We start from the raw sequence: 27,209 nt of genomic DNA, 5'->3' as shown, positions 1-27,209 counted from the left end.
TGTATCCTTTTTATAATTAGTTTTTTTATATATATAAACACATGATGAAATCTAATCAAGACGAATTCAAGTACGTACAGTTACGTAATAAACGACCTTAATAATTAAGGAAAAAAGATGTACCAACTAACCATGACTCATCATATGATTCATGAATATGCAAGCCAGCCTCTCTACTATATTTCCAGTGTTATGTAGCCAAAATGTTTAATTTGTTCGCTGACATGTTAATAAGTAACAAATTATGATTATTTATTTTTTTACAAATTAAATTTTGGGTAGGCCGTGTGACTGTGAATTTGGAAGTTGGAACACCATGATATACGGTATACTAAGAATTAAGAAACACCCAAGACATGAAAGTTATTTATTTAATTTTCTTAACACGGAAAGGAAACATGAGAAATTAAACAAGTCAATTTCATGAGTTCCCTGGTGTTGGTGTATATATGCTCCACATATATATGTAGAGAGAAAGAGATCAGATAAGCTAAGTAGCCACGTGGTTGACTAATATATATCCAACATAAGGCGATATACATCATAGAGGAATTAAGATCTCAGAAACTAGTTTAATTTTCTACTAGGTTGGAAAATGTAGCACACGTACTGACTCGTGATTTGATCTATAGAGATATATAATTAATGAACAATTGAATTATTACAAATTAAAACAAAGAATAAGCTTAAGCTTACTAGCTAGCTGGGGTGTTTGGTGATTGGAGAATTGAGAAAGGGGAAAGAGAATTTATGAGAATGGTGATAAGATGTGGCTAGCTAGGTATGATTAATTGAGCGAACGAGTACGCAGACAATAATATTATTATTATCAATTAAGACCCACATACAGCAATGGGCTTCAGGACCGCGTCTTCCACACGTCCATGTCTTATGTTATTAATCCATTCATCTATAATTCTATACTAATTATTATGAGACCCAGAATATCAGTATATCGAAATACTTAATTATTTTCTGAGGTGACCGACTCAACTAACTTGTAAATTTTGCCTTTATTTCCAAATAACCTTTTAATAAAATGTCTGCAGACTGCAGACCACATACAAGTTTTGCAGATTGTACTGTCTTGTGTATGAGATGTTACCTTTTGCTGTGTCTTGCTAGCTGTGTCCACCTGTTTGTTAATTACAAACTTTCTAGAAACTTTAGAGATATATTTATGAAGAATATTTGATGGAAATGTTAGCTTGTTTGACTGGGAATAGTTGTTGGATCCCTTGATAATGTAACATAGTAATGCCATTAAAATATGTGAATAAAAAAAATAGAATTCAACTAAATAATTTAGACAATAATAAATTAATATGTGTTCTGAGAATTATTTAAAAAACAGAAATAAGATTTTTTTTTAGGTTTGTAAGTGAGGCCCAAATTTTCAATGAAGTGTGCTTCGATTTGTCCCACGTCTTGTGGCCGTCGTCTGAGTTGTTTGTGAAAAAGGTGGGGTGTGGTACCTACAAGACACTCCGATATTTAAGTTAGCAAGGGGTTAACCAAGTTTAAAGTATTGGAACTTAAATTTACTTGAGTGTGTCAGTGTATTTATAAGGGGATGAACCAATAACTACTGTTGAAGTAATTCTACTTCTGATGATGGATAACCGTTCCTTTATTTTAGGGTTGTTGAGATCTCTCTTCCAGGAGTGATGAGAGATTTAGGGAGACAATTACTCACTTGGATAATTGTTAATTGCCTGCTTGCGTTGATCCCGACCTCTTTGAGGAGGTCGGACAAGCGGTGGAGGCCAATCTTCTAGATTGGACCTTTTAACTTTATTGGGCATGACTTAAATTTTGGGTTAGGGTATGAACAGTGCCCCTACTTGAGTCCGATCTCTTCATTTGAGTTGGATTCAAGTATTGGATAAGGATGGAGATACGTAACTCGGCAGCTTCTTTTCAAGTCGTAAGACCGACGTGAGTTCAACTTAAAACTAACGTGGTTTAAAATTTTCAACCGTCGCGTACGTTGGCTTTTCGCATTAGCACGTGGGGAGTGGTTACATTGGTAACGGCGCATCCTTTAAATGAGTGGGTCATTTTACGATCATGCCCCTGGTGCCTTATAAATACTTTTCCAATTCTTTCTTTTCTTCTTTTTCGTCTTCCCTGCAAACGCCCTTTCGTGCTTTCATTTTCACCCCTATTTCTTTGTATCTTTAGTGTTTGTGCTCTAAACCTTTGGCTCCCGGCTCTTTGGTGCTTGCTCTATCTCCGTTTCCCCTTCTTTGAAAAGGTTAGTTCCTTGCTGCTCTCACACTTTCTTGGTTTTTTCAGTACTTTCTGTTAAGTGAACTACATGCTTGAGAGAGAGTTTTATTGTGCTTTCACTGTAGTTTGCAATAGGAGTGATGAGCGGATATTTTATACGCTTTTTGGGGGTAATTTCATGTAGATTTTAGCATGTTTTAATTGGTTTTTAGTAGAATAATATTAGTTTTTAGGCAAAAATCATATTTCTGGACTTTACTATGAGTTTGTGTGTTTTTCTGTGATTTCAGGTATTTTCTGGCTGAAATTGAGGGAGCTGAGCAAAAATCGGAGTTAGGCTGAAAAAGGACTGCTGATGCTGTTGGATCCTGACCTCCCTGCACTCGAAATGGATTTTCTGGAGCTAAAGGAGTCCAATTGGCGCGCTCTCAACAGCGTTGGAAAGTAGACATCCAGGGCTTTCCAGAAATATATAATAGTCCATACTTTGCGCGAAGAAAGACGACGTAACTTGGCGTTGAACGCCAAGTACATGCTGCTGTCTGGAGTTAAACGCCAGAAACACGTCATGATCCAGAGTTGAACGCTCAAAACACGTTATAACTTGGAGTTCAACTCCAAGAAAGGCCTCAACTCGTGGATAGTTTTAGTCTCAGCCCCAGCACACACCAAGTGGGCCCCAGAAGTGGATTTCTGCACCAATTATCTTAGTTTACTCACATTCTGTAAACCTAGGCTACTAGTTTACTATTTAAACAACTTTTAGAGATTTATCTTGTACCTCATGACATTTTCAGATCTGAATTACATACTTTTTGACGGCATGAGTCTCTAAACTTCATTGTTGGGGGTGAGGAGCTCTGCAGCGTCTCGATGAATTAATACAATTCCTTTGTTTTCCATTCAAACACGCTTGTTCTTATCTAAGATGTTCATTCGCGCTTAATTATGGAGAAGGTGATGATCCGTGACACTCATCACCTTCCTCAATCCATGAACGTGTGCCTGACAACCACCTCCGCTCTACATCAGATTGAATGAGTATCTCTTAGATTCATTACTCAGAATCTTCGTGGTATAAGCCGGATTGATGGCGGCATTCATGAGAATCCGGAAAGTCGAAACCTTGTCTGTGGTATTCCGAGTAGGATTCTGGGATTGAATGACTGTGACGAGCTTCAAACTCCTGAAGGCTGGGCGTTAGTGACAGACGCAAAAGAATCAATGGATTCTATTCCAACCTGATTGAGAACCGACAGATGATTAGCCGTGCTGTGACAGAGCATAGGAACGTTTTCACTGAGAGGATGGGAAGTAGCCATTGACAACGGTGACACCCTACATAGAGCTTGCCATGGAAGGGACTTTGCGTGTGGAGAAGGATTTCAAGGAAGAGTTGAAGTTCAGAGGACAAAGCATCTCCAAAACTCCAACATATTTCTCATTACTGCATAACAAGTAACGCTATTATTCTCTTTTATTTTTCCAATCTAATAATTCCAACTGATAATTTTAATTAATATCCTGACTAAGAATAATAAGATAAACATAGCTTGTTTCAAACCAATAATCTCCGTAGGATCGACCCTTACTCACGTAAGGTATTACTTGGACGACCCAGTGCACTTGCTGGTTAGTTGTGCGGATCACAAATTCGTGCACCAAGTTTTTGGCGCCGTTGCCGGGGATTATTCGAGTTTGAACAAACTAAAGGTTTATTTTATTTTTTAGATTAGGAATAATTTATTTTTGTTGTTATAGAGTCATTAAATTCTGATAGGATAGTTTCTTTTCAAAAAAAAATTTTTTTTTTCTTTTCAAAAATATTATCTTTCTTAATTAATTGTTAATTTTCGTGAGTTTAGTGTCTTGTTCTAAGTTTGGTGTTGATTGCATATTTTATATTTTTTTCTCTAAATTTTCGACTTGTGTTCTTTGTTCTTCATTGATCTTCAAGTTGTTCCTGTTTATTTTTCTTGTTTGATCTCAAGTTTTTCTTGTTTTGTGTCTTTTCTTGTTTTTCTTGTGCTTTTTCAAAACATTAACTTTCAAAAATTTATATTGTTATCCATAAATATGATACATTTTTAAAATCAACATTGAAGTTACTGCCCAATTGGCTGGAGTTTTAGTAGTTGTTCTTCATAATTGGGTATCTTCTTTGGAATCTTTTTCAAAAAATAATTTTTCTTTTATTGAATCTTGTGCCAAACTCTAAGTTTGGTGTTTTCTTGTTAAGTTTTCTTTAATTTTCGAAAATTTGTCTTGGTTTTCTAAAAATTTTAAGTTTGGTGTTCTTTCTTTTGTTCTTGGTGTTCTTGTGAATCTTCAAGGTGTTCTTGAGTCTTTCTTGTGTTTTGATCTTAAAATTTTTAAGTTTGGTGTTCCTTGGTGTTTTCCCTCCAAAATTTTCGAAAATAAGGAACATTGGATCTAAAAATTTTAAATTTTGTGTCTTTTGCATATTTTTCTCTTTCATCATAAAATTCAAAATTCAAAAAAAAAAATATATACTTTCTAACTAATTTTGAACTACATTTTTCGAAAATTTTATATAAAAATTCAAATTTCAATTTCAAAATATTTCCAATTTCTTTTATTTATTTCGTTTTTATTTTATTTTATAAAAATTAATTTTTATAAAATAAATAATATCAACATACATATCATCTCTTTTATTCCATCATGGAATTAAGTGGGAATGATCAGTCCAGGAGGACTCTGGGGTCATATGCTAACCCCACTACTGCTTCATATGGGAGTAGTATCTGTATACCCTCCATTGGAGTTAGTAGCTTTGAGTTGAATCCTCAGCTCATTATCATGGTGCAGCAAAACTGCCAGTATTCTGGTCTTCCACATGAAGAACCTACAGAGTTTCTGGCATAATTTTTACAAATTGCTGACACAGTACATGATAAAGAAGTGGATCAGGATGTCTACAGATTATTACTGTTTCCATTTGCTGTAAAAGATCAAGCTAAGAGGTGGTTAAATAACCAGCCTAAGAACAGCATAAAAACATGGAAACAGCTGTCAGAAAAATTCCTGAATCACTATTTCCCTCCAAAACGGATGACACAGCTAAGGCTAAGCATCCAAGGCTTCAAACAAGGAGATAATGAATCCCTTTATGATGCCTGGGAGAGATATAGAGAGATGCTAAAAAAATGCCCCTCTGAAATGTTTTCAGAGTGGGTGCAATTAGACATCTTCTACTATGGGCTTACAGAAAAAGCTCAGATTTCTCTAGACCACTCAGCTGGTGGATCTATACATATGAGAAAAACAATTGAAGAAGCTCAAGAGCTTATTGATACAGTTGCCAGAAATCAACATCTGTACCTAAGCAGTGAATCTTCCATGAAAGAAGAAGCTAAAACAGTAACTGGTGAACTCAGTCCTGTAGATCAGGCCAATGAATTCAATCAGCAATTAGACTTTCTAACCAAGCAGCTAGCCGAATTCAAGGAAATACTATAGGAAACAAGAATGGCTAACAGGAATATGGAAGTACAATTAAAGCAAACAGAAAGGCAACTGTCAAAATAAATAGCAGAAGAATGCCAAGCAGTTCAATTAAGAAGTGGGAAAACATTAAATACCTCACTTCAAAGCAGCAGGAAGCCAAGAAATGAACAGATGTCTACTCAAAATCCCTCTGAGGACAATCAGAGCCCAGAGAAGAATAATGCTGGCGCTGAACGCCCAGCCCATGCTCATTCCTGGCGTTCAACGCCAGAAACAAGCATGAATCTGGCGTTGAACGCCCAAAAGGAACATAGTTCTGGCGTTCAGACGCCAGTAACAAATGGGGAGATGGCGTCTAACGCCACTCCAGCTTCCACCCCTGGCATTCAAATGCCAGTGGGAGATCAGTCACATACAAGTGCTGATGACAACCCTTCTAAAAAGGCTTCCCAACCCACTACTGTAGGTAATAGACCTGCAGCAACTAAGGTTGATGAATACAAAGCCAAAATGCCTTATCCTCAAAAACTCCGCCAAGCGGAACAGGATAAGCAATTTGCCCGCTTTGCAGACTATCTTAGGACTCTTGAAATAAAGATTCTGTTTGCAGAAGCACTTGAGCAAATACCCTCTTATGCTAAGTTCATGAAAGAGATCTTAAGTCATAAGAAGGATTGGAGGGAAACTGAAAAAGTTTACCTCACTGAAGAATGCAGTGCAGTCATTCTGAAAAGCTTACCTGAGAAGCTTAAAGATCCTGGGAGCTTTATGATACCATGCACATTAGAGGGTACTTGTACCAAGCAAGCTTTATGTGATCTTGGGCAAGTATCAACCTAATACCTGCATCTACTATCAGAAAGCTTGGTTTAACTGAAGAAATCAAACCAACCAGGATATGTCTTCAACTTGCTGATGGCTCCATTAAATACCTATCAGGAGTGATTGAAGACATGATTGTCAAGGTTGGGCCATTCGCCTTTCCTACTGACTTTGTGGTGCTGGAAATGGAGGAGCACAAGAGTGCAACTCTCATTCTAGGAAGACCTTTCCTAGCAACTGGCCGAACCCTCATTGATGTCCAAAAAGGGGAAGTAACCTTGAGAGTCAATGAGGAAGAGTTCAAGTTGAATGTTGTCAAAGCCATTCAACATCCAGACACCCCAAATGACTGTATGAGTGTTGATATTATTGACTCTCTGGTAAGAGAGGTCAATATGACTGAGAGTCTCGAATCAGAGCTAGAGGACATATTTAAAGATGTTCAGCCTGACCTAGAGGAATCAGAGAGAATAGTAGAACCTCTGAAAATCCCTCAGGAAGAGGAGAAACCTCCTAAACCTGAGCTCAAACCATTACCACCATCCCTGAAATATGCATTTCTGGGAGAAGGTGATACCTTTCCTGTAATTATAAGCTCTACCTTAGAGCCACAGGAAGAGGAAGCACTAATTCAAGTGCTAAGGACACACAAGACAGCTCTTGGGTGGTCCATCAGTGATCTTAAGGGCATTAGCCCAGCCAGATGCATGCACAAGATCTTACTGGAGGATGACGCTAAGCCAGTGGTTCAACCACAAAGGCGGCTGAATCCAGCCATGAAAGAAGTGGTGCAGAAAGAGGTCACTAAATTACTAGAGGCTGGGATTATTTATCCTATTTCTGACAGCCCCTGGGTGAGCCCTGTCCAAGTTGTCCCTAAGAAAGGTGGCATGACAGTGGTTCATAATGAAAAAAAATGAACTGGTTCCTACAAGAACAGTTACAGGGTGGCGTATGTGCATTGATTATAGAAGGCTCAATACAGCCACCAGAAAGGATCATTTTCCTTTACCATTCATAGACCAGATGCTAGAAAGACTAGCAGGTCATGAATACTACTGCTTCCTGGATGGATATTCAGGTTATAATCAAATTGCAGTAGATCCCCAGGATCAGGAGAAAACGGCATTTACATGCCCATCTGGAGTATTTGCATACAGAAGGATGCCATTTGGCCTGTGCAATGCACCTGCAACTTTTCAGAGGTGCATGCTCTCAATTTTCTCTGATATGGTGGAAAAATTCCTGGAAGTCTTCATGGATGACTTTTCAGTATTTGGAGACTCATTCAGCTCCTGCCTTAACCATTTAGCACTTGTTCTAAAGAGATGCCAAGAGACTAACCTGGTTTTAAACTGGGAGAAGTGTCACTTTATGGTGACTGAAGGAATTGTCCTTGGGCACAAAATCTCGAACAAAGGGATAGAGGTGGATCAAGCTAAGGTAGAGGTAATTGAAAAATTACCACCACCTGCCAATGTTAAGGCAATCAGAAGCTTTCTGGGGCATGCAGGATTCTATAGGAGGTTTATAAAGGATTTTTCAAAAATCGCCAAACCTCTGAGCAACCTGCTAGCTGCTGACACGCCATTTATCTTTGATAAAGAGTGTCTGCAGGCATTTGAGACTCTGAAAGCTAAATTGGTTACAACACCAATCATCTCTGCACCAGACTGGACATTACCATTTGAATTGATGTGTGATGCCAGTGACCATGCCATTGGTGCAGTGTTGGGACAAAGGCATGACAAGCTTCTGCACGTCATTTACTATGCCAGCCGTGTTCTAAATGATGCACAGAAGAATTACACAACCACAGAAAAAGAGCTACTTGCAGTGGTTTACGCCATTGACAAATTCAGATCCTATTTAGTAGGATCAAAAGTGATTGTGTACACTGATCATGCTGCTCTTAAATATCTACTCACAAAGCAGGATTCAAAACCCAGACTCATCAGATGGGTGTTGCTTCTGCAAGAGTTTGATATAGAAATAAGAGACAGAAAAGGGACAGAGAATCAAGTAGCAGATCACCTATCCCGAATAGAACCAGTAGAAGGGGCGTCCCTCCCTCTCACTGAGATCTCTGAAACTTTTCCGGATGAGCAACTCTTTGCCATCCAGGAAGTGCCATGGTTTGCAGACATTGCAAACTACAAGGCAGTGAGATTCGTACCCAAAGAGTACAGTAGGCTGCAATCAAAGAAATTGATCACAGATGCAAAGTACTATCTTTGGGATGAACCATATCTCTTCAAGAGATGTGCAGACGGAGTAATCCGTAGATGTGTGCCTAAGGAAGAAGCACAAAAGATTCTATGGCACTGCCATGGATCACAGTATGGAGGACATTTTGGAAGTGAGCGAACAGCCATAAGAGTCCTCCAAAGTGGCTTCTACTGGCCTACTCTCTATAAAGATTCCCGAGCGTTTGTGCTTAATTGTGACAGTTGCCAAAGATCTGGCAATCTACCTCACAGTTATGCCATGCCTCAACAAGGGATCTTGGAGATTGAGTTGTTTGATGTATGGGGCATTGACTTCATGGGACCTTTCCCACCATCATACTCAAACACTTATATTCTGGTGGCAGTGGATTATGTATCCAAATGGGTGGAGGCTATTGCAACACCCACTAATGACACTAAAACAGTGTTAAAATTCCTCCAGAAACACATCTTCAGCAGATTTGGTATCCCTAGAGTATTAATCAGTGATGGGGGCACTCATTTCTGCAATAAACAGCTTTACTCTGCTCTGGTACGTTATGGAGTTAGCCACAGGGTAGCCACTCCATATCACCCATAAACTAATGGGCAAGCTGAAGTCTCAAATAGAGAACTCAAAAGAATCTTGGAACGGACTGTAATTAACCGTAGAAGGGATTGGGCAAGAAGCTTGGATGATGCTCTGTGAGCATACAGAACAGTATTCAAGACCCCTATAGGGACCTCTCCATACCAGCTTGTGTATGGAAAGGCATGTCACTTGCCAGTGGAACTGGAACACAAGGCCTACTGGGCAACCAGATTCCTAAACCTTGATGCTAAGTTAGCTGGAGAAAAACGATTGCTCCAATTAAATGAGCTAGAGGAATTTAGACTCAATGCTTTCGAGAATGCAAAAATTTACAAGGAGAAAGCAAAAAGATGGCATGATAAGAAATTGTCATCCAGAGTCTTTGAGCCGGGGCAGAAAGTTCTGCTATTTAATTCTAGGCTCAAATTATTCCCCAGGAAATTAAAATCCCGGTGGAGAGGTCCATATGTAATTACAAGTGTATCACCATATGGATACGTAGAGCTTCAGGATAATGAATCTAACAAAAAGTTCATTGTTAATGGACAGAGAGTTAAACACTATCTTGAAGGCAATTTTGAGCAAGTATGCTCAAAACTGAGACTTGATTAAAAGCTCAGTAATAGTCCAGCTAATGACATTAAAGAAGCGCTTGCTGGGAGGCAACCTAGCCATTCACAAAATTTAATTTTATTTGTTCTTTTTTCTAATTGATCAAGTTTTACAGGTAGATGCCAGAGTATCTTCAAAAGGTGAAATAGCAATTGATTGAAGTCACAGAGTTACAGGGAAATTTGGAAAGCTTACTGGCATAAAAAAGCCAGTAAGAAACGTTTTGGGCATTGAACGCCCAAAAGAAGCACCCACTGGGCGTTCAACGCCAGTAAGGGTAGCCATCTGGGCGTTTAACGCCAGAAAGGAGCATCTTCTGGGCGTTGAACGCCAGAAAGAAGCACCTTCTGGGCGTTCAACGCCAGATTGTTAGCATCCTGGGCGTTCAGAAAAACGCCCAGTGACAAAGGACTTCCTGGCGTTCAACGCCAGAAAGAAGCATCAGCTGGGCGTTGAACGCCCAGGAGAAGCAGCATTTGGGCGTTAAACGCCCAAAACATGCATCGTTTGGGCGTTTAACGCCAGGATGGTGGGAGGAGGTAAAATTCATTTTTCTTTATAATTTTTCTAAATTTTTATGTTTGAATTCATGATTTCTTGCATAAACATGTTTCAAATTGTCATCCCTTAAATCAAATTAGTTTTCTCAAAATCCTAATTTCTAAAATCCTTTTTCAAAAGTATCAAATATATCTTAATTCATAAACACAAATCTTTTTTCAATCCAAATCTTTTTCAAATCTTTTTCAACTCATCATATCTTCTGGATTTCGAAATTGCCTCTCCCTCTATTCCTCTCCTTTTCTTTCTTTTGCTTGAGGACAAGCAAACCTCTAAGTTTGGTGTGAGTTGCCATGATCACTGAGCTAAAACTCATCAAGATCATGGAACCTAAGGGAACAGGAAGAGCAAGAATGTGAACTGAAGGAACTAAAGCGTCAGAAGCTATTCCTTGAAGGACCAAGCACCCCACAGACTAGAGGAACATCCACTTCCCAAAAATACAGGTTGTTGAGTTCTAATTTTAAGCTTTAACTCTGTGATAGTATTTTTATAGAAATTTACCTTAGAAGTTATATAGGAGTAGTAGTAATTAGTATCTCTATTTTGATTTTATCTCCAATTAAGCTATAATTTATTTTTCTCATCATTATCAAACATGAATAAATTAGTAGATTCTTAGAATAAAGAGGCAATATTTTTTCGAGTTCTTAACAAGGAAAATTCTAATTATTTATATGTGGTGGCAATACTTTTTGTCTTCTGAATGAATGCCTGAACAGTGCATATTTTTGATATTGAATTTTATGAATGTTAAAATTGTTGGCTCCTGAAAGAATGATGAACAAGAGAAATGTTATTGATGATCTGAAAAATCATGAAATTGATTCTTGAAGCAAGAAAAAGCAGTGAAAAACAAGCTTGCGAAAAAAAAAATTTACAAGGAATCATTGGATAAAGAAAAAAGAAAAAGCCAATAGCCCTTAAAACCAAAAGGCAAGGGTAAAAAGGATCCAAGGCTTTGAGCATCAATGGATAGGAGGGCCCAAGGAAATAAATCCAGGCCTAAGCGGCTAAATCAAGCTGTCCCTAACCATGTGCTTGTGGCATGCAGGTCCAAGTGAAAAGCTTGAGACTGAGTGGTTAAAGTCATGATCTAAAGCAAAAGAGTGTGCTTAAGAACTCTGGACACCTCTAACTGGGGACTCTAGCAAAGCTGAGTCACAATCTGAAAAGGTTCACCCAATTATGTGTCTGTGGCATTTATGTATCTGGTGGTAATACTGGAAAACAAAGTGCTTAGGGCCACGGCCAAGACTCATAAAGTAGCTGTGTTCAAGAATCAACATACTAAACTGGGAGAATCAATAATACTATCTGAATTCTGAGTCCCTATGGATGCCAACCATTCTGAATTTCAAAGGATAAAGTGAGATGCCAAAACTGTTCAGAAGCAAAAAGCTACTAGTCCCGCTCATCTAATTAGAATCTGAGCTTCACTTGAAACTCTGAGATATTATTGTTTCTTAATTTCTTTTCATCCTATTTTATTTATCTAGTTGCTTGAGGACAAGCAACAGTTTAAGTTTGGTGTTGTGATGAGCGGATATTTTATACGCTTTTTGGGGGTAATTTCATGTAGATTTTAGCATGTTTTAATTGGTTTTTAGTAGAATAATATTAGTTTTTAGGCAAAAATCATATTTCTGGACTTTACTATGAGTTTGTGTGTTTTTCTGTGATTTCAGGTATTTTCTGGCTGAAATTGAGGGAGCTGAGCAAAAATCGGAGGTAGGCTGAAAAAGGACTGCTGATGCTGTTGGATCCTGACCTCCCTGCACTCGAAATGGATTTTCTGGAGCTACAGGAGTCCAATTGGCGCGCTCTCAACGGCGTTGGAAAGTAGACATCAAGGGCTTTCCAGCAATATATAATAGTCCATACTTTGCACGAAGAAAGACGACGTAAATTGGTGTTGAACGCCAAGTACATGCTGCTGTCTGGAGTTAAACGCCAGAAACACGTCATGATCCGGAGTTGAACGCCCAAAACACGTTATAACTTGGAGTTCAACTCCAAGAAAGGCCTCAACTCGTGGATAGTTTTAGTCTCAGCCCCAGCACACACCAAGTGGGCCCCAGAAGTGGATTTCTGCACCAATTATCTTAGTTTACTCACATTCTGTAAACCTAGGCTACTAGTTTACTATTTAAACAACTTTTAGAGATTTATCTTGTACCTCATGACATTTTTAGATCTGAATTACATACTTTTTGATGGCATGAGTCTCTAAACTCCATTGTTGGGGGTGAGGAGCTCTGCAGCGTCTCGATGAATTAATACAATTCCTTTGTTTTCCATTCAAACACGCTTGTTCTTATCTAAGATGTTCATTCGCGCTTAATTATGGAGAAGGTGATGATCCGTGACACTCATCACCTTCCTCAATCCATGAACGTGTGCCTGACAACCACCTCCGCTCTACATCAGATTGAATGAGTATCTCTTAGATTCATTACTCAGAATCTTCGTGGTATAAGCCGGATTGATGGCGGCATTCATGAGAATCCGGAAAGTCTAAACCTTGTCTATGGTATTCCGAGTAGGATTCTGGGATTGAATGACTGTGACGAGCTTCAAACTCCTGAAGGCTGGGCGTTAGTGACAGACGCAAAAGAATCAATGGATTCTATTCCAACCTGATTGAGAACCGACAGATGATTAGCCGTGCTGTGACAGAGCATAGGAACGTTTTCACTGAGAGGATGGGAAGTAGCCATTGACAACGGTGACACCCTACATAGAGCTTGCCATGGAAGGGACTTTGCGTGTGGAGAAGGATTTCAAGGAAGAGTTGAAGTTCAGAGGACAAAGCATCTCCAAAACTCCAACATATTTCTCATTACTGCATAACAAGTAACGCTATTATTCTCTTTTATTTTTCCAATCTAATAATTCCAACTGATAATTTTAATTAATATCCTGACTAAGAATAATAAGATAAACATAGCTTGTTTCAAACCAATAATCTCCGTGGGATCGACCCTTACTCACGTAAGGTATTACTTGGATGACCCAGTGCACTTGCTGGTTAGTTGTGCAGATCACAAATTCGTGCACCAAGGAGCTTTTTGAGAATTTTGCGCTTTTCTTCTTATGAAAGATGGGTTCTTTGTAACTGTTTGATTGTTCTTTTATTTTGTTGAAGAGAAGTACTTTCTATCCAACTTGTTTTTTATGGTTTCTTTTCTTTGTGCTATGTAGGTATACCTTTTTATTTTTTCAGCCTTTATTTTCCAAAATGTCTTCCTGGATTTCTGAAGATTTGTTGCGATGGGTAGATTCCTCTGTTCTCGTAACTAACCCTTTTGTTGATAATATTTTCGGAGAAGAACTTCGTAAGCATCATAGGATCTGTAATTCTATTGAGGACGAAGCTAAATACGAAATAGTTGCCCTTAACCCTGAGGATCGGGTTTGCTATAGGAGGGTGACTGAGTCGGAACCCCACTTTATTTTCATGAATGACTGTTTGTTTATTCGTCTAGAAGTTACGTTTCCTTTTTCTACCTTTGAAATGGTGGTGTTGTCCCATTATAGGGTGGCCCTTTCCCAGTTCCACCCCAATTCTTGGGGGTTTCTTAAAATTTACCAGCTTGTTAGCCGTGAATTTGGTTTTTCGATCTCTTTGATAGTCTTTTTCTATCTTTTTCACTTGACCAGACCTTTTAATCCTCAAAACAAACAGCAGTGGGTCTCTTTCCGAGCTATTCAAGGTTGGAAGGTGTTTTGTATTTTTGATGAGTCGTTCCACAATTTCAAAAACTTCTTTTTTAAAGTCCGAGCTGTTAAGGGCCATCATCCCTTTTTTCTGAATGAAAATAATGAACCTCTCTTTGAAGGTTTTAGAAGGCTTAGAGAAGTGGGGTTGAATCTATGCCTCTCTTTTAACTTACTGAACAGACCCTTTTAAAATGATCTTGCAGTCTGAATCTATTTGAACTTAGCAGCGGAAAATTTATGAGACAATTTTATTTTGTCTCATGAATATTAGAAAATAGGACAGAGCAGAGAAGAGAAAAGCTAACACCATCATGTATCCTGGTTCGGTTACCTTGTGCTATGCAACCTACGTCCAGTCTCCACCACAACAATGATGAAATTTCTACTAAAGTTAAAGTATTACATACACCAATTCCACAGGTTTGACACAATCCTTTCACACTAAAGTTCTAACCTAACTTGACATTGGCTATGCTAATACCTAACTCTTCACTCTTAGTTGAACCGGTTGAACCGTCTACCCGATTCTGCGTGAGAAAAAGTGAAAACAGTCGAAAACCTTAGAAAAATATTAGAAGTTGAAAACCGGGCGTTAATTTTAAAGGTTTGGCCCGAAGTTGGGCCAAACGGGCTAAAAACGCTAACGGGTTGGACTGAGCCCAAGTTGCGCCCAAGCCCAACATATAAATAGGTTCATTAAAGACCCATTTCAGCATAACACTCCCATAAACACACACACCAGCTGAAAGGGGAAGGGGAAAAGAGAACCCCATTGTCACTATTCACATAGAGCTTCCCAAGCTCATATCTTGAGCTACAGAGCTCCGATCGCGACACTATTTACGGCTACGCATTCCTTGTGAAGAGCTCTACAAAACTCACCTAAGAAACTCGTGATGCATGAGCATCTTTCCTATCTTTTCCTAGTGAATTTGCATTCAAGTTGTTGAGTTTAATCAATAATTAATTATCTTTAAGCCACTATGGATGCTACTTTGAATCTTGTCCAATTCTGTTTATTTTAGGTAGCATTTGGTTGGATTTGATGGAGTTTCCGCAGAAAAAGAGAAGAAGGCGAATGATGTTGTCAACCCTGACCTCTTTGTACTCAAACTTGAATAACTCGAGCTACAGAGATTCAATGGACATGATTTCAGTGGCGTTGGAAAGATAACTTCCAGAGCTTTTCAACGATGTATAATAGTTCATACTTTTCTTCCACCAGTTCTGCCAAGGCTGCGCCTAACTTGAGATTTCTCAAGTTAGGCGCAAGACATCATCAACAACACGCAACAATTAGCGTGACTCCAAGTAAGGCGCACTAAAGCTTGAGTTAGGCGCAACATCACTCACCTTAACTCCCATCCATGCTGCCATGATCAAGTAAGGCGCAATCAATCTCAAGTAAGTCGTAGCATTAAAAGCTCTCCAATCTAATTCTCGCTGACCACACTCCAAGTAAGGCACAACCCATCCTAAGTTAGGCATGTATTCTAGTGAAGTCAAGTGGTCCCCAGTCGTCAATTAAAAACGCACGAAGATTATACTTTTATTCTGATTAAACTTTATTTCTTTTATAATTAGGAAAAGATATTATTTAGTTTTAGAAAATATATTTTACATTAATCAAGATTAGATATAAAAGGGAAAAGAATCAGCCTTTCGTTTTTTTCTCTTCTCTTCTACCTCATTCCATAATTTACAGTTTTTGAGAATCCTAGTTTTCTCTCTGAACCATAAGCAACTAAACCTCCACTGTTAAGGTTAGGAGCTCTATCTATTGTATGGATTGATACTATTATTTTTCTATTTTAATTCATGTACTGATTTATAATTCAAGAATTGTTTTCGTTCTTTATTTTATGAATTTGGGTGGAACAGAAGTATGACCCTTGTTCTAATTGAGTTCTTGTATAACTTGGAAAAGCTCTTTACTTGAACAACAGCTTGAAAACATATTCTCCTAAATTTCTAATTATCTGGACTTAACGGGATACGTGACATATAATCCTCTTATATTTGGGTAATTAGAATTTCTATGGCATATAAACTAGAATTGAACTTCACTCTCTAATTAGAATTAAGTGACCAAGGAATTGGCGGTTGATGAATTTTAGAGGAGACTAAAAAGGAGAAAAGAAATTAGGGTTTAGTCACATACAATTTGCCATGAATTAAATCTTGCATGATTAAAATAGTTAGTAAGAAAAGTCAATCCAGAAAATAGATATTTCTGAAGTCTTAATTGTTTTCTCCATATATTTTACAACCCGTTTACTATTTGTTTTCTAATATCCTGAATTTACTTTTTAATGCAATTGGAATATAAACACCATTTTCTGCTTGTCTAACTAAGTGAATTAATCAACCATTGTTGCTTAGTCCATAAATCCTCGTGGGATCGACCTTCACTCACCTGAGGTATTACTTGGTACGACCCGGTGCACTTGCCAGTTAGTTTGTGGGTTATAAATTCCGCATCAACTAGTAAGGAAATCACAGAATCTTCTCAGTTCTTCTCTTTGTTTGGATCTTTGATTAGCTTAGGCTAGTGAGAGTGCTTATCATTCAAGTTTGGGAGAGTTGGGAACATTGGGTTGGGATAAAAGGGTGTTTTTATATTTGTCAAAATCTTGGGAATTGGGTACATACTCATGTGTTAATTAAAGGCAAAATCATATGCATTGATACTTGTGTATATACTTTATTGCAAAAAGAATATATATATATATAAGAAAAGCAAAAAAGGAGACAATATGCCTCGAAGTAAAGTTCAATAATGATCAATGCATAGGTGTTGTGAAGTGAAAAGAAAATGCATGAGTGTGTGAAAAAGTGAGGATTATGGGTAGTTAGGTTTGTTTAGAATTTTATAGGTTGTTATATAGGTTAGGTGGGAAGCTTAGGTTAATCAAAAATTCAAATTCTAGTCCACTTGATCATATGCATCTTTACCTTGACCCTATCCCCATTACAACCTATGGGAAAGACCTCATGATATTTGCATGCATGCATGAAATAAGTGTTGATTGTTAGATGAAAAACAAATCTTGGAGAGCACGATTAGGAGAGAATTGAGTGAATCAACCCTATACAATTGAGTGATTAGAGCGGATACACATCCGGAGAGGGTACGATTGCTCAATTACATATTTTCACCATATTCATCCCTTTTCTTGAAAGTTTGTAAATCTTCTTAATAATTCAATTCAATTGTGGGTTTGGTTTGATTGTTATCGCTTTAGGCCGTATGCTTATATATGTTTTCTTGGGAATTGACTTGTTTTGACCAAGTGATTGCATGCATTTAAATAGTATACTTGCATTGAATAAATGTTATACCCCTTGTTTCCTTCTTGATTTTAGCATGAAGACATACTTGGTTTAAGTGTGGAGAGGTTTGATAAACCCCAATTTTGTGGTTTATCTTGTGTAAATTTAATCCCTTTGATTCCACTAGATGCCTTGATGTGTTTGTTAGTCAATTCAGGTTAAAAAGGACTAGGAATGGATCAAAGGATTGAAGAGAAAAGCATGCAAAGTGGAGAACACATTGGAAATCAAGGATTTGGAGTGCTGACACCGACGCGCACGCATGGATGATGAAGTCGCATGGTGACGCGTACGCGTAGTGCACGTTTACGCGTGGATTGAAAATTGTCAAGCGACGCGTACGCGTGACCCACGTGTACGCATTGATGCTCGCATGTTACTTCATTAAAGTGAAAACGCTGGGGGCCATTTCTGAGCTTCCTAGGCCTAAATCCAACTGATTCCAGAGACTATTTCAGGCAGAATTGAAGATTGGACAAGGGGGGAGCACTTAGTGAGTCATGAAGAGCCTTTAGTTAGTTTTCTAGAGAGAGAAGCTCCCTCTTCTCTCTAGAATTAGGTTAGGTTTAGGTTGAATTCTCTTAGATCTAGATTCAATTTCTTGTTTTCATCTTGTTCCCTTTACAATTTCTTGTTTCTACTCCTTCATTCTCTAAGTTATAATGTCAATTTTACTTTTATGCCCCTTTTATGTTCATGCACTCATGTTGGATTTAGACCTCTTTTAATGCAATTGATGTTTGATGTTCTTTTATTGTTGATTTGAGTTGTTGATTTTACTTTTCTTGCAATTGGTAGTTGGTAGATTTTATTATTCTTGCAATTTATTTTGCTTTCCTTTTATACCTTCCAAGTGTTTGACAAAATACTTGGTTGGATGTTAGAGTAGCTTTTTGAGCATTCTTGGCTTGGAAAGAGTAATTAGGCAATCTTGAGTCATTAAAACCCAACTCATGTTGATGACCTAGAGTTGTTAGCTAATATTGTTTCCATTGACACTAATCTTTTGCTAATTCAATTAGTAATAAGTTGATTAGGACTTTTGGATTGAGATTAGCTAGTCTTATTAGACTTTCTTCGAGTGTGAAGATAATATTATACCTTCTTCCATCTTCGGGGATGGCGTAATAAGATGAATTAATCATTGTATGATTAGGATAGAAAGCCTATATTCTCAACCCTAGCCATGAATGTCTCTCTTTATTAATTGTCTTCTTTAATTGCTTACTTGATTTACTTTTCTTGTCATTTATTTTTTTGCCCTTTACTTTCTTGCCCCTTTTATAAACTAAACCCCTTATTCCTTTATAACCAATAATTGAACACTTCATTGCAATTCCTTGTGAGATAGTTAATTTTCTTTGGGGTTTGTACTTGTGACAACCAATATTTTAAATTTGATTGAGAGTTATTAGTTGGTTTGGAACTATGCTTACAACAAAGTTCTTATTTCTATGAGAAAAATTCTAGACTGACAACAATTCTTCTCTCACCCGGCAGGGACAGTGGTTAATCTCACCTGTCGAGGTAGTGGCGGCAGCGTAAGGACGGTGGTTAATCCCGCTTACGTTGAGATGTGAGGTCTGAGGCAAGAGTATCCCGCTCGCATCCCTTCGGATCAATAGAGTGTGCAAGCATAAAATCCTGGACGGTGATCCGAGTACCATATCTTGGGGGTTCCCAAATCATGATTCCAAAGGGCGACGTCTCTATGGAGATGTGTCAGGTTGGAAGTTGAACTGACAATGTGATATCACAGCCAGTAGGACAGGCATTCATCATGTGCATCTTCTACCTGTTTGTTTGCTTTGTCGACTTGTAATTGTATGCCTAATTGACTAACATGCCTAATTGCTTACTTGAATTACTTGCCATATATGCTTCTACTTGTGTTTTACTTGCATTGAAATTATTTGTGTTTTCTACTGGGATTGAAGACGTTCGTAAGGAGGTGGTGATGGGATCGCATGGAGGATAGGTTGGTGAAGGCTGTGGGACAATGGAGATCTGTTAGAATAGAAAATTTCCTAAGATAGATTACCCTTTTATTGTATTATGGTTTAAGTTATGGTTTATTGTTTTAGTATGCTTTAAGATAAATCTTGTTATGAACATGAAGTCTAGGATTGCCTTTGGCGTCCTGGGGTCTTATATCTTACATCACTGAGCACTGTTACCATACTAAGAACCCTCGGTTCTCATATCATATCCTGTTGTTGTTTTTCAGATGCAGGTCGCAACCCACCTCGGTGAGTTGTTTGGATGGTGACAGAAGCGGAGGATCATGATACTTTTGGAGTCTTTTGTTTATTTTGTATATGACTCTCATCTTTTGTATTTTGCTTTTGCCTAGAGGCTTGTATTGAGAGAGAAAAACTTTTATAAGCTATTTTAAACTATCTGGTTTCTGTATAGTCTGTATAGCTAGCCGGCTTAAACTCCGCGAGCCGTGGCTAGATTCTTATGAGATTATACTCCTTTCTTTTGTTATATTACATCTATTTCTTGTGCTTTAAGTTAGAAGCATCGTTAGTATGTTTTGCGCTTTTTAAATCCTGTTTTTGAGCTATATCCTTCATCGGGCTTCTAGATAATGTTAATTCTTTCTATATATTATATGTATGAGCTTAGAATTGTCGTAACCTTTGATTAACCTTTGCTTTATGGCGCGAGGTAAAGCTTAGGCTAATTAGGGTGTTACAAGGTTTGCCTCTAGCTATAATACCTTTTCATATTGCAAGCGTGCCATGACTTTGGGAGCTCGGATCCACCTAGGTTGGACACTTTATAATATCCCTTTCCCAAGACTTCAGCTATCTTGTAGGGTCCCTTCTAGTTCACAGCGGGTTTCCCTTCACCCGACTTGTTCATCCCGATGTCATTTCGGATGAGGACTAAGTCGTCTAAGGCAAAACTTCTTTGAATGACTCTTTTGTTGTATCTATTTGTCATTCTTTGCTTTATCACTGCTTCTCTTATCTGGGCTTGTTCTTGGACTTCTGGGAGTAGTTCGAGTTCCTCCTTGTGGGCTTGAACATTTTTGACTTCATCGTAGAATCTCACCCTTGGACTTTGCTCGTTGGCCTCAATAGGAATAATGGCTTCTATGCCATAAGCAAGTTGAAAAGGTGTTTCACCAGTGGTTAAGTGCAGTGTAGTTTGGTAGGCCCATAATACTTGGGAGAGCTCCTCGGCCCAAGCCCTTTTTGCTTCTTGGAGCCTCTTTTTTAATCCCTATAATATGACCTTATTGGTTGCTTCCGCTTAGCCATTGGCTTGGGAATGCTCCACTGAAGTAAATTGGTGCTTGATTTTCATGCTCGCCACCAAGCTTTTGAATGTGGAATCAGTGAACTGTGTGCCATCATCCGTGGTAATGGAGTGAGGGACTCCAAATCGGGCGATAATATTCTTGTATAGGAACTTCCGACTTCTTTGTGCCGTGATAGTAGCTAATGGCTCTGTTTCTATCCACTTAGTAAAATAATCTACTCCCATGATAAGATATTTTACTTGTCCAGGCGCTTGAGAAAAAGTCGAGGTAGGTCCGATCCCCATTTTACAAAAGGCCATGGAGAAGTTATACTAATAAGTTCTTCTGGGGGAGTGGTACACGGAATTATGATCACACTTCTTCATAACTCCGTGCAGCTGACCAGCAAGTGCACTAGGTCATCTAAGTAATACCTTACGTGAGTAAGGGTTGATCCCATGGAGATTGTCGGCTTGAAGCAAGCTATGGTCATCTTGTAAATCTCAGTCAAGCAGATTCAAATGGTTATGGGGTTTTGATAAATAAAAGATGAATGAGATATAAAATAAGATAAAGATACTTATGTAATTCATTGGTAGGAATTTCAGATAAGCATATGGAGATGCTCTGTTCCTCCTGAATCTCTGCTTTCTTACTGCCTTCATCTAGTCATGCGTACTCCCTTTCATGGCAAGCTGTATGTTGGGGGATCACCGTTGTCAATGGCTACCGTTCGTCCTCTCAGTGAAAATGGTCCGGCTACGGGTTACGTAGGGCTAATCATCTGTCGGTTCTCGATCGTGTCAGAATAAGATCCATTGATCCTTTTGCACACTGTCACTACGCCCAACAGTCACGAGTTTGAAGTGCGTCACTGTCATCCCATCCCAGATCCTACTCGAAATACCACATACAAGGTTTAGACTTTCCGGATCTCAAGAATGCTGCCAATTGATTCTAGCTTATACCACAAAGACTCTGGTCTCACAGAATAGAAGGATCTGTTGTCAGGAGAGGCAACCATGCGTCGTGGACCAGGAGGCCAAGAGATATACATTCAAGCTTGTTTTCATGTAGAACAGAAGTGGTTGTCAGGCACGCGTTCATAAGTGAGAATGGTGATGAGTGTCACTTGATCATCACATTCATCATGTTGAAGTGAAAATGAATATCTTAGAATAAGAATAACCATGAAATAGAAGAACAATAGTACTTTGCATTAATTCATGAGGAACAACAGAGCTCCACACCTTAATCTATGATGTGTAGAAACTCCACCATTAAAAATACATAAGAACAAGTTGGCCATGCCTCCCTAATAACATGAAACAATCGAAAAAAGGTTCAAAGACCTGATCCCAAGATCAAAGATGATCAAAAGATGAAAATACAATAGTAAAAGGTCCTATTTATAGTAAACTAGTAACCTAGGGTTTACAGAAATAAGTAACTAAGGTAGATAGTGCAGAAATCCACTTCGGGGGCCCATTTGGTGTGTGCGTGGGCTGAGCATTGAAGCTTTCACGTGAATAGAATTTTCTTGGAGTTAAACGCCAACTCTGGTGCCAGTTTGGGCGTTTAACTTCTGCTTTTATGCCAGTTCAGGCGTTTAACGCCAGAAAAGGGTCTCTAACTGGCGTTTTGACACCAATTTGGGCCATCAATTATCGGAAAAAGTATGGAATATTATACATTGCTGGAAAGCCCAAGATGTATACTTTCCAACGCAATTGAGAGCGCACCAATTGGGATTCTGTAGCTCTAGAAAATTTACTTCGAGTGTAGGAAGGTCAGAATCCAACAGCATCTTCAGTCCTTTTTCAGCCTCTGAATCAGATTTTTGCTCGGGTCCCTCAATTTCAGCCAGAAAATACCTAAAATCACAGAAAAACATACAAACTCATAGTAAAGTCCAGAAATGTGATTTTCGCATAAAAACTAATAATTATACACTAAAAACTAACTAAATCATACTAAAAACTACCTAAAAACAATGCCAAAAAGCGTATAAATTATCTGCTCATCAGGGAATAACGTGGAAGTTTGCGTGCATTTGACAAAGTTGGCACTTTTTCACGAAGTCGGTGGCATCCTTTTGCAGGGTCGGCCAGAAGAACCCAGCTTGGATTACTTTCCTAGCTAGGGATCTTGCTCCAAGATGATTCTCACAGATGCCATTGTGTACTTCCTCTAGGACTTCTTCCGTTTTAGAGGTCGAGATACACTTTAGTAATGGTGTAGATATCTCCCTTTTATAAAGTACATTTCTTACCAAAGTGTAGTTTTATGCCTCCCTCGGAATTTTCTTAGCTTCTTTCTGTTCTTCAGGTAGGATGTCGAATTTTAAATATTCGATCAAGGGAGTCACCCATTCGTGGTCTAAGAAGGTGACTGGTAGGATATCTAACCCGTTACTCGTCTTCGCGACTGAGGGCTCCTGGAGAGTTTATTATATTAGGCTTCTATTATTTCCTCCTTGTTTGGATCTTGCTAGCTGATGAGCGGATAATTTATACGCTTTTTGGCATTGTTTTTACATAGTTTTTAGTATGTTTTAGTTACTTTTTATAATATTTTTATTAGTTTTTATGCAAAAATCACATTTCTTGACTTTACTATGAGTTTGTGTGTTTTTCTATAATTTTAGATATTTTCTGGCTGAAATTGAGGGACCTGAGCAAAAATCTGATTCAGAGGCTGAGAAAGGACTGCAAATGTTGTTGGATTCTGACCTCCTTGCACTCGAAATGGATTTTTTGGAGCTATAGAAATCAGATTTGCACGCTCTTAATTGCGTTGGAAAGTAGATATCTTGGGCTTTCCAACAATATATAATGGTCTATACTTTGCCCGATATTTGGTAGCGCAAACTGGCGTCTAAACGCCAGCTTTATACCCTTTTCTGGCGTTAAACGCCAGAATTGGCATAAAAATTGGAGTTAAACGCCCAAACTGGCACAAAAGCTGGAGTTTAATGCCAGAAATAGCCTATGCACGTGAAAGCTTCAATGCTCAGCCCAAACACACACCAAGTGGGCCCCGGAAGTGGATTTCTGCACTGTCTATCTTAGCTTACTCATTTTTTGTAAACCTAGGTTACTAGTCTAGTATAAAAAATTACTTTTAGAGATTCATTTGGTACCTCATGACATTTTTTAGATTCCTTATTGTACCTTTGACGACATGAGTCTCTAAACCCCATGGTTGGGGGTGATGAGCTCTGCTGTGTCTCAATGGATTAATGCAATTACTACTGTTTTTCATTCAATCACGCTTGTCTCTATTCTAAGATATTCATTCGCACTTCAACATGATGAATGTGATGATCCGTGACACTCATCACCATTCTCAACCTATGAACGCGTGCCTGACAACCACTTCCGTTCTACTTTAGATTGAGTGTGTGTCTCTTGGGCTCCTGGTTCATGAGTTTGATTGCCTCTCCTGATAACAGAGCATTCAAATCCATGAGATCAGAGTCTTCGTGGTATAAGCTAGAATCAATTGGCAGCATTCCTGAGATCTAGAAAGTCTAAACCTTATCTGTGGTATTCCGAGTAGGATATGGGAAGGGATGACTGTGATGAGCTTCAAACTCATAAATGTTGGGCGTAGTGACAGTTTGCAAAAGGATCAACGGATCCTATTCCAACACAAATGAGAACCGACAGATGATTAGCCATGTACATGGACCATTTTCACTGAGAGGATGGCTGGTAGCCATTGACAACGGTGATCCACCAGCATACAGCTTGCCATGGAAGGAGCCTTACATGCGTGAAGAAGAAGATAGTAGGAAAGCAGAGATTCAGAAGACAGAGCATCTCTAAAACCCCAATCTGATCTCTATTACTACATAGCAAGTACTCTTTATTTCATGTTCTTTTACTTTCTACAATTAAAACTAAGAATCATTATTGATATCCTGACTAAGAGTTACAAGATAACCATAGCTTGCTTCAAGCCGACAATCTCTGTGGGATCGACCCTTACTCACGTAAGGTATTACTTAGACGACCTAGTGCACTTGCTGGTTAGTTGTGCGGAATTGCAAAAGTGTGATTGTGATTTCGTGCACTAAGTTTTTGGCACCGTTACCGGGGATTGTTTGAGTTTGAACAACTGATGGTTTATTTTGTTGCTTAGATTAGGAATAAATGATTTTTTAATTTTTTTGTTGGTATAGAGTCGTCAAATTTGAGTCTTTTATTTTCTTTTCAAAAATCTTTCAAAAATAATTTTTCTTTGATTAAATTTTGTGTCAAACTTTTAAGTTTGGTATTCTTTTTTGTGTTCTTGTGAGTCTTCAAGGTGTTCTTGAGTCTTCTTTGTGTTTTGATATAAAATTTTTAAGTTTGGTATTCCTTGGTGTTTTCCCTCCAAATTTTCGAAAACAAGGAGCATTAGATCTAAAAATTTTAAGTCTTGTGTCTTTTGTGTGTTTTTCTCTCTCCTCATTAAAAATTTAAAAATAAAAAAATATATCTTCCTTTGATCACTCATAATTTTCGAATTTTTAGTCTTATTTTATTACTTTGATTGAAAAATTTTAAGTTTGGTGTTTTCTTATTAATAAAGTCTCAATCTTTAAAATTTTAAAATCCTATCTTTTTCAAAACTTCATAACCACTTTTTCTCTCTTCACTTTCGAAAATCACCAACCAAAAATTTTTCAAATCCTTTTAATTAATTAATTATTTTAGTTTCCAATTTTCTTTTATTTTCGGTTTAAAAAAATATTTTTTTTAAATAAAATAAACTAAAATTTATTCATAATTCACATCACCTCCCTTTCTCCATCATGGACCTAAGTGGAACTGAACAGTTCAGAAGGACTCTGGGGTCATATGCTAACCCCACTGCTGCTTCATATGGGGGTAGTATCTTTATACCCCCCATTAAGGCTAGCAACTTTGAGCTAAACCCTCAGCTCGTTATCATGGTGCAGCAAAATTGCCAGTATTCCGGTCTTTCACAGGAAGAACTTACTGAGTTTCTGGCACAGTTCTTACAAATTGCTGACACAGTACGTGATAAGGAAGTAGATTAGGATGTCTACAGATTACTATTATTTTCATTTGCTGTAAAAGATCAAGTTAAGAGGTGGTTAAATAACCAACCCAAGGCAAGCATACGAACATGGAAACAGTTATCAGACAAATTCCTGAATCAATATTTTCCTCTAAAAAGGATGACACAGCTAAGGCTGGACATCCAAGGCTTTAATCAAGAGGATCATGAATCTCTTTATGATGCCTGGGAGAGGTATAGAGAGATGCTAAGGAAATGCCCCTCTGAAATATTTTTAGAGTGGGTGTAGTTAGACATCTTCTACTATGGACTTACAAAAAAAGCCCAGATATCTCTAGACCACTCAGCTGTTGGATCTATACACATGAGAAAAATAATTGAAGAAGCTCAAGAGCTCATAGATACAGTTGCTAGAAATCAGCATCTGTACTTAAGTAGTGAGTCTTCCATGAAAGAAGAGGCTAAGGCAGTATCCACTGAACTTAGTCCTCCAGAACAAGTTGCTAAATTCAATCAGCAATTATGTTATCTAACAAAATAGTTAGCAGAGTTCAAGGAAATATTACAAGATACTAAAAATTCCAACAAAAATATGGAAGCACAATTGGATCAGACAAGGCAGCAGTTATCTGAACAGATAATAGAGGAATGCCAAGCTGTTCAATTAAGAAGTGGAAAGACATTGAATATCTCAACTCAAGGCAGCAAAAAGCTAAGAAAGGAACAACTAACAAAGTATGACCAATTCATTGCCCAAAATCCCTCTGAGGACAATAAGAGCCCAGAGAGGAATGATCCTGGCATTTAAATGCCAGAAAAAGGCAGCAACCTGGCATTAAACGCCCATTCTGCTGCCAGTTCTGGCGTTCAAATGCCAGCAAGGGGTCAGACACCTACAAGTGCTTATAACAAACCCCTCAAGCAGGCTTCTCCAACCACTTCTATAGGAAATAAACCCGCAGCAACTATGGTTGAGGAATATAAAGCCAAGATGCCTTATCCTCAGAAACTCCGCCAAGCGGAACAGGATAAACAATTTGCCCGTATTGTAGACTATCTCAGGATTCTTGAAATAAAGATCCCGTTTGCAGAGGCACTTGAGCAAATACACTCTTATGCTAAGTTCATGAAAGAGATCTTAAGTCATAAGAAGGATTGGAGAGAAACTGAAAAAGTTTTCCTCACTGAAGAATGCAGTACAGTCATTTTGAAAAGCTTACTAGAGAAGCTTAAAGATCCCAGAAGCTTTATGATACCATGCACATTAGAGGGTACTTGTACCAAGACAGCTCTATGTGATCTTGGGGCAAGTATCAACCTAATACCTGCATCTACTATCAGAAAGCTTGGGTTGACTGAAGAAGTCAAACCA

At 38.3% G+C, this 27,209-nt stretch overlaps 1 protein-coding gene across 1 annotated transcript in view; it reads right to left on the bottom strand.

Moving 5' to 3' along the window:
- Positions 1–833: 833 nt before the first annotated feature.
- The window catches only part of LOC112779536 (uncharacterized), an 83,104-nt gene continuing 56,728 nt past the window's right edge, over positions 834–27,209 (bottom strand). The window contains exons 4-5 of the mRNA XM_025823836.1: positions 1,106–1,135; positions 834–923 (exon numbers count right to left, since the gene is read on the bottom strand). Coding sequence (XP_025679621.1) covers positions 834–923; positions 1,106–1,135 — 120 coding nt within the window. The remainder of the gene's footprint in view (positions 924–1,105; positions 1,136–27,209) is intronic.

Source organism: Arachis hypogaea, chromosome 3 (assembly GCF_003086295.3).
Source record: "Arachis hypogaea cultivar Tifrunner chromosome 3, arahy.Tifrunner.gnm2.J5K5, whole genome shotgun sequence".
Lineage (NCBI taxonomy): Eukaryota > Viridiplantae > Streptophyta > Magnoliopsida > Fabales > Fabaceae > Arachis > Arachis hypogaea.
Note: the sequence above shows the minus strand (reverse complement) of the source record. Positions and strands in the feature narration are given on the sequence as shown.